The 16,909-nt window shown below is 36.6% G+C and overlaps 1 protein-coding gene across 3 annotated transcripts in view; it reads right to left on the bottom strand.

Annotated features, from left to right (window-relative positions):
* Nucleotides 1–11,592, bottom strand: part of ca9 (carbonic anhydrase IX) — a 332,582-nt gene extending 320,990 nt beyond the window's left edge. The window contains exon 1 of one of the 3 annotated variants that reach the window (XM_051683336.1): nucleotides 11,308–11,592. In XM_051683336.1, coding sequence (XP_051539296.1) covers nucleotides 11,308–11,422 — 115 coding nt within the window. In that variant the 5' untranslated portion in view covers nucleotides 11,423–11,592. The remainder of the gene's footprint in view (nucleotides 1–11,307) is intronic. The other 2 variants (XM_051683337.1, XM_051683335.1) reach the window with 2 other exon arrangements.
* Nucleotides 11,593–16,909: the final 5,317 nt, after the last annotated feature.

The following is a 16,909-nucleotide window of genomic DNA, read 5'->3' as shown; positions in this document are numbered from 1 at the left end:
TTCACTGTTAGCTAAACAATAATTACAGAATTTTCTTTGCTTCATTGAGAACTATTAACTAACTATGAGTAAACTAAAAGAGCTACTAATTAATAACTCATAACAACAGTAAATCCTCAAAATTCGGTGTCTAGAATGTGAACAATTATATTTTTATTGTCAACATGAAAATGCAGAGCAGCATGACATTGTGTCTCTATGTTCTTTAACCAGACTTATGAACCAGACTTCTTATGATCACTCATGAATGTAACACCTCTCTAAATCACTGCCTGGTGGAATCATACTAGAATCATTCAGTCTCTGGTATCTACAGTATGTATGGGTCAATGACAAATAAGGATGTCAGAGATTAGGCTATAAAAAGGAAAATACTTTTAAAGATCTTGTAAACTTCTAAAGTTTACAGTGCAAATCCCAAATTCTTATAAATGTAAAATTTACATTCATGTTGGTTTCATAAATTTTTAAAACATTATAGATTTTACAAACAATTTGATTTAACGACTCTAAAAAAAATGTCTTTTACCATAAATTATAATGCAGACCTACTAAAATACATTCCTAGCACCCTGAAACTTAATCATACTCAAAGAAAAGTTTCAAGTATATTTTTCAAGGTAATGTATATACAGTATATACAGTATACTGTATATGTATATACACTACCGGTCAAAAGTTTTGAAACACACTCATTCTTTATTATAATTTTTATTATTTTTTTATTATTTTTTTCACATTTTAGAATAATAGTAAAGTCATCAAAACTATGGAATAACATAAATGGAACTATGGGAATTATGTTGTGACTAAACAAAATCCAAAATAAATCAAAACTGTGTTATATTTTAGCATTTTCAAAGTAGTCACCCTTTGCCTAGAATTTGCAGACATGTACTCTTGACATTTTCTCAACCACCTTCTTGAGGTATCACCCTGGGATGCTTTCTAAACAGTATTGAAGGAGTTCCCTTCTATGTTGGGCACTTATTGGCTGCTTTTCTTTATTATTTGGTCCAAGTCATCAATTTCAAAAACTTTGTTTTATAATGAAATAAATTAATATGGTGGCACAATTATATTTTTGTCTACAAAACTCATTTCAAACATTTAAGCATACGCCTTCAGATCAAAAGATTTGATCATGAGAAACATTTCAGTCAAGTGTTTCAATACTTTAGGTAGTATATACGGTAGTGTATATACAGTTGTGCTCAAAAGTTTGCATACCCCTGGAGAACTGGTAATATATGTACCATTTTTAAAGAAAACATGAGTTAGCACGCAAAACACATTTCTTTTATTTCTTATGGGATTCATATTCAACTGTAGGTTATAACAGAATGGCACAATCATAAAACAAAACATGTCAACAAAGAAAAAAATGAAATGACCCCTGTGCAAAAGTCTGCATACCCTTAGTTCTTAATACTGTGTATTGCCCCCTTTAGCATTAATGACAGCGTGCAGTCTTTTGTAATAGTTGTCTATGAGGCCCCAAATTCTTGCAGGTGGTATAGCTGCCCATTCGTCTTGGCAAAATGCCTCCAGGTCATGCAAAGTCTTTGGTCATCTTGCATGAACTGCACGTTTGAGATCTCCCCAGAGTGGCTTGATGATATTAAGGTCAGGAGACTGTGATGGCCACTCCAGAACCTTCACCTTTTTCTGCTGTAACCACTGGAGGGTCAACTTGGCCTTGTGCTTAGGGTCATTGTCATGCTGGAAAATCCAAGAGTGTCCCATGCGCAGCTTTCATGCAGAAGAATGCAAATTGTCTGTCAGTATTTTCTGATAACATGCTGCATTCATCTTGTCATCAATTTTCACAAGATTCCCCATGCCTTTAGAGCTCACACAACCCCAAAACATCAGTGAGCCACCACTATGCTTCACAGTGGGGATGGTATTCTTTTCACTATAGGCCTTGTTGACCCCTCTCTAAACATAGCGCTTATGGTTGTGACTATAAAGCTCTATTTTGCTCTCGTCACTCCAAATTACAGTGTGCCAGAAGCTGTGAGGCATGTCAAGGTGTTGTCGGGCATATTGTAACCAGGCTTTTTTGTGGCACTGGCGCAGTAAAGGCTTCTTTCTGGCAACTCGACAATGCAGCTCATTTTTGTTCAAGTATCGTCGTATTGTGCTCCTTGAAACAACCACACCGTCTTTTTCCAGAGCAGCCTGTATTTCTCCTGAGGTTACCTGTGGGTTTTTCTTTGTATCCCAAACAATTCTTCTGGCAGTTGTGACTGAAATCTTTCTTGGTCTACTTGACCTTGGTATCAAGAGATCCCCGAATTTTCCACTTCTTAATAAGTGATTGAACAGTACTGACTGGTATTTTCAAGGCTTTGGATATCTTTTTATATCCTTTTCCATCTTTATAAAGTTCCATTACCTTGTTACGCAGGTCTTTTGACATTTCTGCTCCCCATGGTTCAGTATCTAGCCTGCTCAGTGCAGCCATGTGAGAGCTAACAAACTCATTGACTATTTATACACAGACACTAATTGCAATTTAAAAAGCCACAGGTGTGGGAAATTAACCTTTAATTGCCATTTAAACCTGTGAGTGTCACCTTGTGTGTCTGTAATAAGACCAAACATTCAAGGGTATGTAAACTTTTGATCAGGGCCATTTGGGTGATTTCTGTTATCATTATGATTTAAAAAGGAGCCAAACAACTATGTGATAATAAATGGCTTCATATGATCACTATCCTTAAATAAAAGACAGTTTTTTTGCATGATCAGTCATATTTTCAAAATCAATGCCAAAATTTCTGCCAGGGTATGCAAACTTTTGAACACAACTGTATATATATATATATATATATATATATATATATATAATATACCTGTATATATATATATAAATTAATTAAAAATCAAATACTTGTAACCCGCTAGCGACCAAGGCGGACTTGGAACTCGTAACCGGTGAAACAACGTCCGAATTGTTGGAATTCCTGAGCATGAGAAAGGCAGAGATATGGTGAAATTTCTAGACAAGCTCTTCCTGAGTCTGCTCAATATAACAGGCCGTAAGCTGGAAATCGAGCGACTTCACAGAGTCCCGGCTTGGAGGTCCGCTGAGGGAGACAGGCCCCGATCAATTCTGGCCAAATTTCTGAGATCATCCGATAAAGATCACGTGTTACGTGAGGCGAGGAGTAAAGGAAGGCTTTCTTGGAAGAACCACAGTATTTTCTTGTTCCCAGACTTTGCGAATTTGACGAGAGAAACGTGATCGATTCAAGGAATGTAAGAAACTCTTACATCAACTGAAGGACGCTTTGCACTGATGTTTCTGGCCAAACTGAGAATAGATACTAAGGATGGATGCAAAGTGCGCACAGCAAGCATTGTCATATATAAAGTCATTGGAAAGAGTAAGTTATTTTCATGATTTTCACGTTGCCTCCAAGTGAACTTGAATCGCTGAACATTCACTTAATTGTCCGAAGAAGCTGGGCGCCTTTTTTGTTTCTTTTTGTGAATGTTCCGCCTAGCGGCCGGAGTTTGTTTTGTGGAATAACACTCCATCAGGACAGTTGTGGATGAATCTGCTCGTTCTTTGTGCTTATGCCTCCTATTTCATGGAGTTTGTTTTGTGGAATATTTTTTTGCAGGACATTGGAAGGATTAGGTCCTCTGCTGCACTTATGAAACAGCCAGCTCACTGAACATTTGTTTGCCCGAGGAAGTTGAACGTTTAAAAAAAATAATTTTATTTATTTATTTATTTATTTATTTTTTATTATTATTATTTTTATTTTGTTTGTGTGTGTGTTGGTTTCGCTAGAGGCTGGAGCTTGTTTTGGGGAGGAACACACCTTTGGGAGAGTATGTGGATGAATCTACATGTTCTTTGTGTTTATTCTGCCTGTTGGCTGGAGTTTGTTTTATAGATTTTCTTCTGTTATGTAATTCTGTCTCACAAAATTTGTATAGAAGCACCGGACTTGAGCAATCGGATGGCAAAGTTGTCGCGGGGACTCTCGTAGGCGTACATTTAGTTTAGAGGGATGGACACCGGTTGGCGCTGTTGAGCACGGGGTTAATGCGCACGTTTTTCTTTTTTCTGTTTGTTTGGTTTGGGGGGAAGTTCGGGGTTTGATTGTTGCACTAATGTTGGAATGTGATCTTTATAATCTTGGTTTTGACACACAATCTATTTTTTCTAATATGTCAAAATGTCAAATGTTAATATGAGTGGATTGTCTCTCTCCACGTGGAATGTGAATGGGTTGGGGCACCCCATAAAAAGAAGGAAGGTTATTATTTTAATTAAATGTAAGACATATGATATTGTGTTTCTTCAAGAAACATATCTTTCAGGGCCTGGGTAGCTCAGCGAGTATTGATGCTGACTACCACCCCTGGAGTCACGAAATCGTCTCCGTGGTAACGCACTCAACAAGCCACGTGATAAGATGCGTGGATCGACGGTCTCAGACACGGAGGCAACTGAGATTTGTCCTCCGCCACCCAGATTGAGGCGAGTCACTACACCACCACAAGGACATAGAGTGCATTGGGAATTGGGCATTTCAAATTGGGGAGAAAAAATAAATGCATCTTTCCCTGCAGGAAGCTGAAAAATTTGGGAAGATTTGGGGTGGACATGATTTCTTTAGTGCTGGCTCAAGTAAGAGCAGGAAGTCATTACATTGATAAGCAAGCATCTACAATTCAAATGTCTCAAACAGATTAAAGATAAATTAGGAAGAGTCATTATTGTTTTAGCAGAAACTCAGGGCAAAGGCTGATTTTGGCTAACATTTACGCACCTAACGTTGATAATCAGGGCTTTTTTTTATAGATCTTGAAGGGATGTTGCAAGCCACTGGCACCCCTCATGATATAATATTGGGAGAAGACTTTAATCTTTTGATGGACTCAGTCCTTGATCATAGTGAAGCAAAAGTGTGCAACACTGACGAGAGCAACACTGACGCTTCACAGGATGTGTAAGGATCTTGGTCTTACAGATATCTGGAGACTTTTGAACCCATCTGGTAGGGACTATACATTTTTTTCATCAGTCCATAAGATTTATTACAGAATAGATTTTTTTTATATATAAGTCCCTCATTTCATCTGTTGTGGATTGCTCAGTTGGAAGCATCTTTGTCTCAGATCATGCTCTGGTGAGTTTAGAAGTGTTGCCACATACGGAGAAAAATAAATCACATAGTTGGTGCTTTAATGTATCCCTTCTGCAAAATCCTGAATTCCAACAAATGTTAAAGGCTGAAATCAATGTTTATATGGAGACCAACTGGTCCTCAGTATCCTCTGTGGGTGTGGTTTGGGAGGCACTTAAGGCGGTTCTTAGGGGTCAGATCATACAGTATGCCTCATTCATCAAAAAATACAAAGCACGAGAACTCGTGGAGTTGGAAGGGAATAGTAAAAGTGCCGAGGCAGAGCTGAAGCACCGAATGTTGTCTGATGGAATTTACCCAGTTGAAATACAGATATAATACTATTTCGTCACGGAAGGTGGAGTTTTGGCTATTCAGGGCAAGACAGTCATACTTTGAGTTGGGGGGCAAAGCAGGGAAGCTTTTGGCTAGATATATAAAGCAAAGAGAATCTTTTTCTACCATTCCCTCAGTGAAATCTGCTGGTGGTGAAATTTTTACCTCGGCCATTGATATTAATAATGCTTTTAAAGAATTCTATCTTGATCTTTATAGTTCCATGTCTTTGTCTACTGATGAAGATATTAGAAACTTTGTGGAACCATTAGAACTCCCTAAACTGACGACTGAGCAAAAAAAAAAAATCTTGATTCTGAAATAACATTGGAGGAGCTTGGCAAGGTAGTTAAGGCCTTGCCTACAGGCAAGGCTCCGGGGCCAGATGGCTTTGCCGCTGAATTTTTTAGATCTTATGCTACAGAATGGGCCCCACATTTGCTTGAAGTTTATACAGAATCATTAAAGAATGGAAAGCTTCCACCAACCATGACACAAGCCTGTATCAGTCTGATACTTAAAAAGGACAAAGATCCAAGTGAGTGTAAGAGTTACCGTCCAATTTCCCTGATCCAGCTAGATGTTAAAATATTGTCAAAAATTATGACTAACAGATTAAGCAAAGTTATGAAATCTCTTATACATATAGATCAGATGGGGTTTATTCGGGGCCGCAGCTCTTCTGATAACATTAGGCATTTCATCAATATCATGTGGTCAGTGGCAAATAATCAGACTCCAGTCGCTGCCATCTCACTTGACACCGAAAAGGTGTTTGATATGGTAGAATGGGATTATCTTTTTAAGATAACTTGTTAAAAAACTAACTAAATCACAAAAATTTCCTGGGAATAAAATGCCCAAATACTTATGCCCTGTTTGGGCCACTGGAAGGTTGAAAAGCCGTTACTGGGCAGTACGCTGTCAGAGCCAAAGCTTTGGATTTAGAACAATTGACTCTGTATCCTGAGAACTTAGAAAAGGAATTAATAATTCTGTGGAGGCAAGGCATAGATCTAACGGGGTCGGAGATGAATAATAAAATATCATCAGCGTAAAGCAATAGCTTATGTGCCATACCTCCCGCCACCACCCCTGGAAAATCATCTTCCTTTCTTATCGCAGCTGCTAATGTTCCAGGGCAAGACAGAACAATAATGGGGAAAGAGTAAATCCAGAATAAAATAATCTGAAATTAATCCATTTGTTTATACCGCCGCTACTGGGTGTCTATAAAGTAACTTAATCCATCCAATAAAAGTATTCCCGAACCCGTATATTTCCAAAATCTTAAAAAGATAATCCCATTCTACCATATCAAACGCCTTTTCGGCGTCAAGTGATATGGCAGCAACCGGAGTCTGATTATTCGCCACTGACCACATGATATTGATGAAATTCCTAATGTTATCAGAAGAGCTGCGGCCCCGAATAAACCCCACCTGATCTATATGTTTAAGAGATTTCATAACTTTGCTTAATCTGTTAGCCAGAATTTTTTTTTACAATATTTTAACGTCTAGATGGATCAGGAAAATTCGTTGATAACTCTTACACTCATTTGGATCTTTGTCTTTTTTAAGAATCAGACTGATCTGGGCTTGTGTCATGGTTGGCAGAAGCTTTCCATTCTTTAATGATTTAGTATAAACTCCTAACAAAAGTGGAGCCAGTCCCATAGCATAAGATCTAAAAAATTCTGCGGCAAAGCCATCCGGCCCCGGAGCCTTGCCTGTAGGCAAGGCCTTAATTATCTCGCCAAGCTCCTCCAAGGTTATCTCAGAATCAAGAGAATGTATTTGCTCAGTCGTCAGTTTAGGGAGTTCTAATGGTTCCACAAAGTTTCTAATATCTTCATCAGTAGATAAAGATGTGGAACTATAAAGATCAAGATAGAATTCTTTAAAAGCATTATTAATATCAATGGCTGAGGCATATATTTCACCACCAGCAGATTTCACTGAGGGAATGGTAGAAAAAGACTCTCTCTGCATTATACAGTGCATCCGGAAAGTATTCACAGCGCTTCACTTTTTCCACATTTTGTTATGTTACAGCTTTATTCCAAAATGGATTAAATTCATTATTTTCCTCAAAATTCTACAAACAATACCCCATAATGACAACGCGAAAGAAGTTTGTTTGAAATCTTTGCAAATGTATTAAAAATAAACAAAAACAAAAATCACATGTACATAAGTATTCACTCCATCCAATAGGAGGCATAAGTACAAAGAACATGCAGATTCATCCACAAACTGTCCCAAAGGAGTGTTATTCCACAAAACAAACTCCAGCCGCTAGGCAAAACTAACACAAAATGAAACACAAAAGGTGCTCAGTTTCCTCAGACAGTCAAGAGCATGTTCAGTGAGTCAGGCCCACTTGGCTGTTACATGAGTGGAACAAATGCCCTAATCACTCCAAAGTTTGCAAGAAATAATCCACAAAACAAACTCCATCCAATAGAAGGCATAAGCACAGAGAACATGCAGATTCATCCACAAACTGTCCTGAAGGAGTGTTACTCCACAAAACAAACTCCAGCCGCTAGGCGGAACCAACACAAAAAGAAACACAAAAGGTGCTCAGTTTCCTCAGACAGTCAAGGAATGTTCAGTGAGTCAGGCCCACTCGGCTGCATTGAGAGCATCACACAATTACTTACTCACTCCATTGACTTTATAAAAGGCATCACTTGCTGTGGGCATGTAAATATTTTGCAGCCATCCTTGCTTTACTCCTCACCTCACATAACACAAGATCTTTATCGGATGATCTCAGAAATTTGGCCAGAATTGATCAGGGCCTATCTCCCTCCATGGATCTCTAAGCCAGAACTCTGTGAGCTCGCTCGATTTCCAACTTATGGCATGTTATGTTGAGCAGACTCGGGAAGAGCTCTTCCAGGAATTTCACCATATCTCTGCCTTCTTCATCCTCAGGAATTCCAACAATTCAGACGTTGTATCTTTTCACTTTATAACACTGTTCAATATAACCATTAACTCATAAGGAAGGACACAATAAGATCTCATTCATTAGTAATGCATTACCCCGAGCCTCACTTTAGAAAACTGTTCCAGGTCATTAGTAATTCCTTCATATGGATGTGGTATCACTTGATTCATTACTAAAGGTTAACCAAGATTTTCACTTTATAATAATAATTCTCCATAATATTATGGAGAAGAACTAATTATATAACATGCACAAGTTATTATTTTAATTTGAAATGATGAGAAGAGAAACAACAAATAATACAGTTGTTGGACACATACAGTCCCTTTATTTAAGGCAAGCTGCCTAGTCACAATACTATACCAGGCAATGTAACATAATGATTTAGAGTGGTGTTACGTTCATAACTGATTAACACTGATGTGTTAAAGAACTCATGACGCATATGCATCTCTGAATACAAATATTACATTTATAAGAACTTGGCACCTGCATTGTAAGCTAGATTTTTAAATTAATTTTCCTTTTTATCATCTCTGACATCCTTATTTTTCATTGACCCTTATATAGATACCAGACACTGAATGATTCTAGTATGATTCCCCCAGGCAGTGATTTAGAGGGGTGTTATGTTCATAAGGCGATCCGGTTAAGTCTGGTTCATAAGTCTGGTTAAAGAACACAGAGGCATAATGCCATGCTGCTCTAATGCTATGCATTTTCATCTTGACAATTAAAATATAATTGTTCACATTTTAGACAATGGTTTCTATGTTGTGTTATGTAGGGTATGTTAATGTTGTGATTAGTAATTAATTAGTAGCTTTTTTAATTTACCCATAGTTAGTTAATAGTTCTCAGTGAGGCAAATAAAATTCAGCAATTATTGATTAGCTAACAGTGAACTACCACAGTCATCAGATCGCTGTTACTTCCTGATTAGTTTATCATGTTTCCATATTAGTTAATATTAATTACAAAAATGTTAATGTAGTACTACTCATTTGTCCTGCATTAATTCCTTCATAGTTACCTATTAAGTATGAAACAGTATTATAAGTTGTTACTGAAAAATATTGAAGTATGGGTCCTATATCAAAAATGTTTCTCATTTAATAGTATCCAGGGAAAATTATAAATGAGTGAAAGAAGTTTCCTTTCCACATTTAATTGTACTTAAGTATTTAAAAGTTAAAAAAGGTTTGTTTTAGCTTTTCTAAGCTGTTACTTGGAATTATGAAATATCAAATTAGACATTTCATTTAAGAAACTCCTGCTTTTTTTATTATTATTATTGTTTTTAGTTAAAAATAAAGTACTTTTTTTTTAGTTATTCACAGTAGAACTGTGGGTTAGTTATTTAGCACATTAGCTAGTCATTTGTGGAATAATACTAAACAAGAATTTTGCTTCTGTAGTTTTCTTATTCCTGGCTTATTTCAAACTAAACACTGATGCAGAGGGGTAAGATGGGAAAGTTTTCATTCACATGACTTGTAAGCATTTTTTACAGGTTCATATTTTTATGCATACCACTTATTCAGCATACAGAGATTATTCAGCAGCCAAATCATACCATATCTGCATAATGCACTATTTTACTGGCATGATATAATTGTTGGAAAACAGATGTACAGTATACTACTCACTTTTATATCTTTTTTATGATTGATCAAGTTTTTGAATCAAGATGCTGAGTCAAGATGTGTGTGTTTCCATGGAAACATCATGAAAACATGTAAAAGTGTTGGTACACTCAGAGTGGCACGTAGACCAAATGCTCTCACTAACCCTAAAAAACCACAAACAGCCCATGAGCACCATGATGAACATCCAGGAAAATGTTATGAATGTTTTCATGCTGGCATTGATCTGTACAGCAGAGAGACTTTAGTTTAATGTATTTCATGACTTAAATTTGAATGGTTCATTACTGCTAATTTGTATATATATATTGGTTTTTGTTAAGCTTTTTCATTTGTTTCACTAATGTGCATTGATTTCTTTATGTGAAATTTACAGAACTTCACAAAATTTGTAATGAAATATTTACCTATGTGTACAGCATGAACAATTTTCTTTAATTTAATTCATTATTGAACAGTGACATCTTGCTGCATGTTGAACTATTTCACCATACAGTAATCAAACATTAACTACAGCAACATACTATAGTAAAAAAAAAAAAAAAAAAAAACACCCTTAATCATCAGTGTGGTAACGAAGCAAAGATCTCAAAGTACTAATTAAATGAAATCTTCAAAACAAAACACATAGTAGGTGAGAGGCTTTTAAAGGTGATAATTTCTCATGTACTGTAGCTGTAATATTTTACCCTATGGCCACATGGTGAGTGTGAATCACTGATCCAGTATGCAGCTCTTGTGTTAAGATATCAGATGTGTTTGAAAGCTGTGTGCTAGCATCACAGAGTAAACAGAACCAATCAAAGCCAGTAAAAACTTTATTATTTACCAGGAGGAAATGACTCCGTTTCACAACATTTCTCACTTTACAACAGTTTTTGTTCATTTTGCAGTGGCAATTTATGATGCTTTTACAATACATTCAATCAAAACTCAGCAGTTTTACTAATAACTGCTCAAGAATGGGTATTTCTGATTCATTTAGCATTGTCTGTTGTGAACTTCACAGTTGATAAAGACTTTAAAACTTTCAATTATTAAAATATAAAACATTAACTTTAGATAGTTTATTGACATTTATGTTATATCTAGTCTGTGAGTTTTTTAAAGAGCAAATGCCTCAAATTTAACCAAAAGCTGAAGAAATAAGAATGAAAAAAAACAAACAAAAATTATGCTGTTACAATTACCGTATTTGCAGATATACACACCTTTGTTGTGTTCTTTATCCCTCCCACTACTACCATCTTCCTCAGACGATGAAGATGCTGAAATGAGCACCTTACCCTGAAGAAGATGAAGGATGAGGAATATCTGCAGCAGCATGCTAAACTGTACCTTGTCTCCTCTCCCAGACCACCCTGTACACACTCACACATACATCTCAGCCTCTGCTCCAATGACTCAAGGGTCTGCTGTCTGGGGCTGGGCTTCAGAGAATACACCAATCAGAACATACGAGCTGCTCAAGGTGCCCAGGACATCCCTCTTTCTTTCTTTCTCTCTCTCTCACTCTCTTTCGTTCAAAAGTTAGTGTAACCTAATCTAATCTCTCATGAGCTAGACACATTTCCCCTCCTTTCTTGAGCAAAGTCCAGTGTGAATGTCAAGCCAACATAATAAGCTACTACTGACTAATCCTGTGCGAGCAAAAATGCTGTTATTCTAAGATTAATGGCAAAAGTGAAGTGTTTTGAGATACTGTAGGTTACATTTGACAGAAGAAGATTCCTTTTCTTTATACATTTTTACCACTTTCTACTTCTAATCTGAATGATTTAAAAAAAAAAAAAATGCTAATCAATTAAAGAAATGTTCCATCTTAATCAAAAGTTAATGTAGTTGATTACTCCAGAAAATGATTTTGACTGATACACGTGACTGTGATACATGATTACAGTAATGTTCAATGGAAGCGTATGGGGTATTCTTTTTTGTAATATAAAATTCTGTACAAAAATGTGTTATGCTGTAAAATGGTCTAAATAATCCTTTTAACAGTGGGACTGAGTTTGTGCTAGAAAAAATCTTTGTCTGGCGGATTGAGCTGTCAAATTCTATTTTTTTTTTTTCCTGTTATACTTGGTTTTATTTCATTAATAGGGCTACACTTAGGGGCATTGCATCCATTAAAATGACATAATGACAGTGGATATATGATAGATTTTTTGACGCCCCAAGTACGAGTTAATGAACTGCTGCGCTGAAACAAGATTTTTAAACTTTGCTGGTTATATGCAGGATCATGTACGTGCACAGACATTTTGAGGGGCTGGGGCTCTAAATCTTTCTTAGTAGCAGTCACTTCAAAAAATTTTAATTGGTTAACTAAACAAATTAATGACACTTTTATCATTGGAGTAGGTAGGCCTGTTAATGTATGAACATATTATGTTAATAATTAGATTATTTTGTATTCATAATTATTTTCTAAAATATGCTAAAAACAAAAATATATATGGTGGGATAATTTGCACTATACAGGAAAATTAAAATAAAAAGAAAAAAAACTGGGTTTAGGTTACATTCAATGATTCAAAAAATTTAAGGATAAGAAATAAATGCGTAAGGCATTTTATAGACAGAACAATGCACAACTGTAAGAAGATTCAAAATCTTTTCCAAACATTCTTTGTATTTATGGACTACAGAGAGTATTATTTTGGAATAAAAAAGAAAAATAATAGTGTTATTACATTAATTATTGTGCCAATATGAATAAAGTATAAATGTCTGACTTTATACAAACTAACACAAACAGACAGTAAGAATGTTGATTTTGTGTAATAGATTTGGATATCATCACGGGACCATTTACTGAACCAATAATTTAAATATAAATGATATCGGTCATCTATTCAGGCAGATAAGTCTGATCTTTAAACCAAGCAGGTCCAATGCATGATGAATGCAGTCATGAAATCAGAGACCTTCGACCAGAGAAATTCAGAAGACATGCATATTCAGCCAGGTGTAAATGACCATGTGTATTTCCACCTGTGACCCAAAATGCTTTTTAATGCCAGGTGTGAGGGCACACACACACACACACACTGCAGATTTTTTTTTTCTTTTAAAATGATGGACAATATTTGGAATTATGTTTCAATGTTTAAATGAATATCACCATAGGCAGTCACTGTAAGTGCATTGAGTCATGTGGTGCCATGCAAGCGTTGGTGAATGGCAAGCTCTGTGCACTATGCTAGTTTTAATACTATTTGTGTCATAAACTGGTGAGATTCGATACACCCTGTTCCATAACTGTTCTAGGAAGACAATATGTCAAAGATTTCAAAATCTTCAGGTTCTGGAGATATTAAAAGACACTTACGTGCTCAAGCTGATTCCCCAAAGGGGCAGGTCAAAAACCTCGGACTCAATTCGGACGGTGAACTGAAAACAATCCAGCACGAATTGATGAACGTGTCAGCAATGCTGATGAAGGTCATTGCAAACTTGGAGGATCTTACTGTGACACGTCGATCGATCACTTCCATGGAGACGAAATTCACTGAGTTGGTTACAAGAGTGGCGGATGTTGAGAAACAGATCGATTATCTGGAGTCATCGGAGAGGAAATTAGCTGCTAACCCAGTAGCGACCAAGGGAGATTTGGAACATGTCTGGGATAAACTGGAGTATTTGGAGAATCGTAATCGACAAAACAACGTCCGAACTGTTGTAAAAGCATGAGGAAGGCCGAGATATGGTAAAATTCTTAGATGGGCTCTTCCCGAGTCTGTTTTACATAACAGGCCATAAGCTGGAAATCAAACTGAGAATAGATGCTAAGGATGGCTGAAAAATATTTACATGCCCACAGCAAGCTATGTCCTTCATAAAGACAATCGAGTGATTAAGCTATTTGGTGATTTTCATGTTGCTACCTAGTGGGCCTCACCCCTCTGAACATTCACTTGCTGTCCGAGGAAACTGAGTGCCTTTTTTGTTTCTTTTTGTGCTGGTTTACACAAAGTTTGTTTTTTGGAATAACACTCCTTCAAGAAACTTTTGCATTGACGGAGGGTCGCTTTTACACTGAAGTTCCCGGCCAGATTGAGAATAGAAGCTAAGGATGGCTGCAAAATATTTTCTTGTCCCCAACAAGCATTGTCTTTTATAAAGTCATTGGAATGAGTAAGTCATTGTGTGGCGTTCGCTTTGCAGCCAAGTGGTCCTGACTCACTGAACATTCACTTGACCGTCCGAGGAAAATGGGTGCCTTTTTTGTTTCTTTTTGTGCTGGTTCCGCCTAGTAGCTGGAGTTTGTTTTGTGTAGTAACACTCCTTTGGGACAGTTGTGGATGAATCTGCACATTCTTTGTGCTTATGCCTCCTATTGGATGGAGTTTGTTATGTGGAATATTTTTTGCAGGACATTGGAATGATTAGGTCATCTGCTGCACTTATGAAATAGCCGGCTCACTGAATATTCGTTTGACTGTCCAAGGAAACTGAAAGTTATTTTATATATATATATATATATATATATACACACACACACACACACACACACACACACACACACACATATATATATATATATATATATATATATATATATATATATATATATATATATATATATATATATATATATATATTTTTTTTTTTTTTTTTTTTTTTTTGTGTGTGTGTGTGTGCTGGTTCCGCTGGAGGCTGGAGTTTGTTTTGGGGAGGAACACACCTTCAGGACAGTATGTGGATGAATCTACATGTTCTTTGTGTTTATTCTGCCTATTGGCTGGAGTTTGTTTTATAGATTTTCTTCTGTTATGTAAATCTGTCTCACAAAATTTTTATAGAAACACCGGACTTGAGCAATCCGACGGCAAAGTTGTCGCGGGGGCTCTCATAGGCGTACATGGACTGTTTGAGTTTAGAAGGATGGACGCCAGTTGGCGCTGGTTAATGCGCATGTTTTTCTTTTTTCTGTTTGTTTGGTTTGGGGGGAAGTTCGGGGTTTGATTGTTGCACTAATGTTGGAATGTGGTCTTTATAATTTTGTTTTTGACACACAATCTATTTTTTCTAATACGTCAAAATGTCAAATGTTAATATGAGTGGATTGTCTCTCTCCATGTGGAATGTGAATGGGTTGGGGCATCCCATAAAAAGGAAGGAAGGTTATTTCTTTTCTTAAATGTAAGAAATGTGATACAGTGTTTCTTCAAGAAATGCATCTTTCCCCGCAGGAAGCTGAAAATTTTGGGAAGATATGGGTGGACATGTTTTCTTTAGTGCTGGCTTAAGTAAGAGCAGGGGAGTCATTACACTGATAAGTAAACATCTAAAATTCAAACGTCTCAAACAGATTCGAGATAAATTAGGAAGAGTCATTATTGTTTTAGCAGAAATTCAGGGGCAAAGGTTGGTTTTGCCTAATATTTATGCACCTAATGTTGATGATCCGGGCTTTTTTATAGATCTTGAAGGGATGTTGCAAGCCGCTGGCATGATATAATATTGGGAGGAGACTTTAATCTTTTGATGGACTCAGTCCTTGATCATAGTAAAGCAAAAGTGTGCAAGCCCCCTAGAGCAACACTGACGCTTCACAGGATGTGTAAAGATCTTGGTGTTACAGATATTTGGAGACTTTTTAACCCATCTGGTAGGGACTATACCGGAAAGGGAATTATCCGCTAATCCACCAGCGTCAAAAACAGATTTGGAATGGAATCCATTTTGGAAAAATTGGAAGATCTCAAAAATAGGAATTGAAGGAACAATATATGAATTGTTGGAATTCCTGAGCATGAAGAGGGCAGAGATATGGTGAAATTCCTGGACGAGCTCTTCCCGAGTCTGCTTGACATCAATGGAAATTGAGCGAGCTCACAGAGTCCCGGCTCACAGATCTGCTGAGGGAGACAGGCCCAGATCAATTCTGGCCAAATTTCTGAAATCATCCGATAAAACTCTTGTGTTACGCAAGGCGAGGAGCAAAAGAAAGCTTTCTTGGAAGAATCATAATATTTTCTTGTTCCCGGACTTTGCGAATTCGATAAGAGAGAAACGCGATCGGTTCAAGGAATGTAAGAAACTCTTACACCAGCAGAAGATCACTTTTGCACTGATGTTTCCGGCCAGACTGAGAATTTAGGAAGAGTCATTATCGTTTTAGCAGAAATTCAGGGGCAAAATCTTATTTTGGCTAATATTTACGCACCTAACGCTGATGATCAGGGCTTTTTTATATAAATTTTTTTTTTTTGTAATTACATTTTTTTTTAATTAAATCACACAATAACAAGATGTAAAATATATATAACAACATTTAAACCCCACAACCCCTCCTCCCCAATCCCGCCCCCCCCAAAAAACAACCCTGTGGTCAAACGTAAATAAATATATACAAAAAAAAAAAAAAAAAAAACAAACAAACAGACACACATACATTATATATATATATATATATATATATATATATATATATATACAGGTGCATCTCAATAAATTAGAATGTCGTGGAAAAGTTCATTTATTTCAGTAATTCAACTCAAATTGTGAAACTCGTGTATTAAATAAATTCAGTGCACACAGACTGAAGTAGTTTAAGTCTTTGGTTCTTTTAATTGTGATGATTTTGGCTCACATTTAACAAAAACCCACCAATTCACTATCTCAAAAAATTAGAATATGGTGACATGCCAATCAGCTAATCAACTCAAAACACCTGCAAAGGTTTCCTGAGCCTTCAAAATGGTCTCTCAGTTTGGTTCACTAGGCTACACAATCATGGGGAAGACTGCTGATCTGAAAGTTGTCCAGAAGACAATCATTGACACCCTTCACAAGGAGGGTAAG

This window comes from Myxocyprinus asiaticus, chromosome 42 (genome assembly GCF_019703515.2).
Source record: "Myxocyprinus asiaticus isolate MX2 ecotype Aquarium Trade chromosome 42, UBuf_Myxa_2, whole genome shotgun sequence".
NCBI lineage: Eukaryota > Metazoa > Chordata > Actinopteri > Cypriniformes > Catostomidae > Myxocyprinus > Myxocyprinus asiaticus.
The sequence above is the reverse complement of the archived record's forward strand: the minus strand, read 5'-3'. Positions and strand labels throughout refer to the sequence as shown.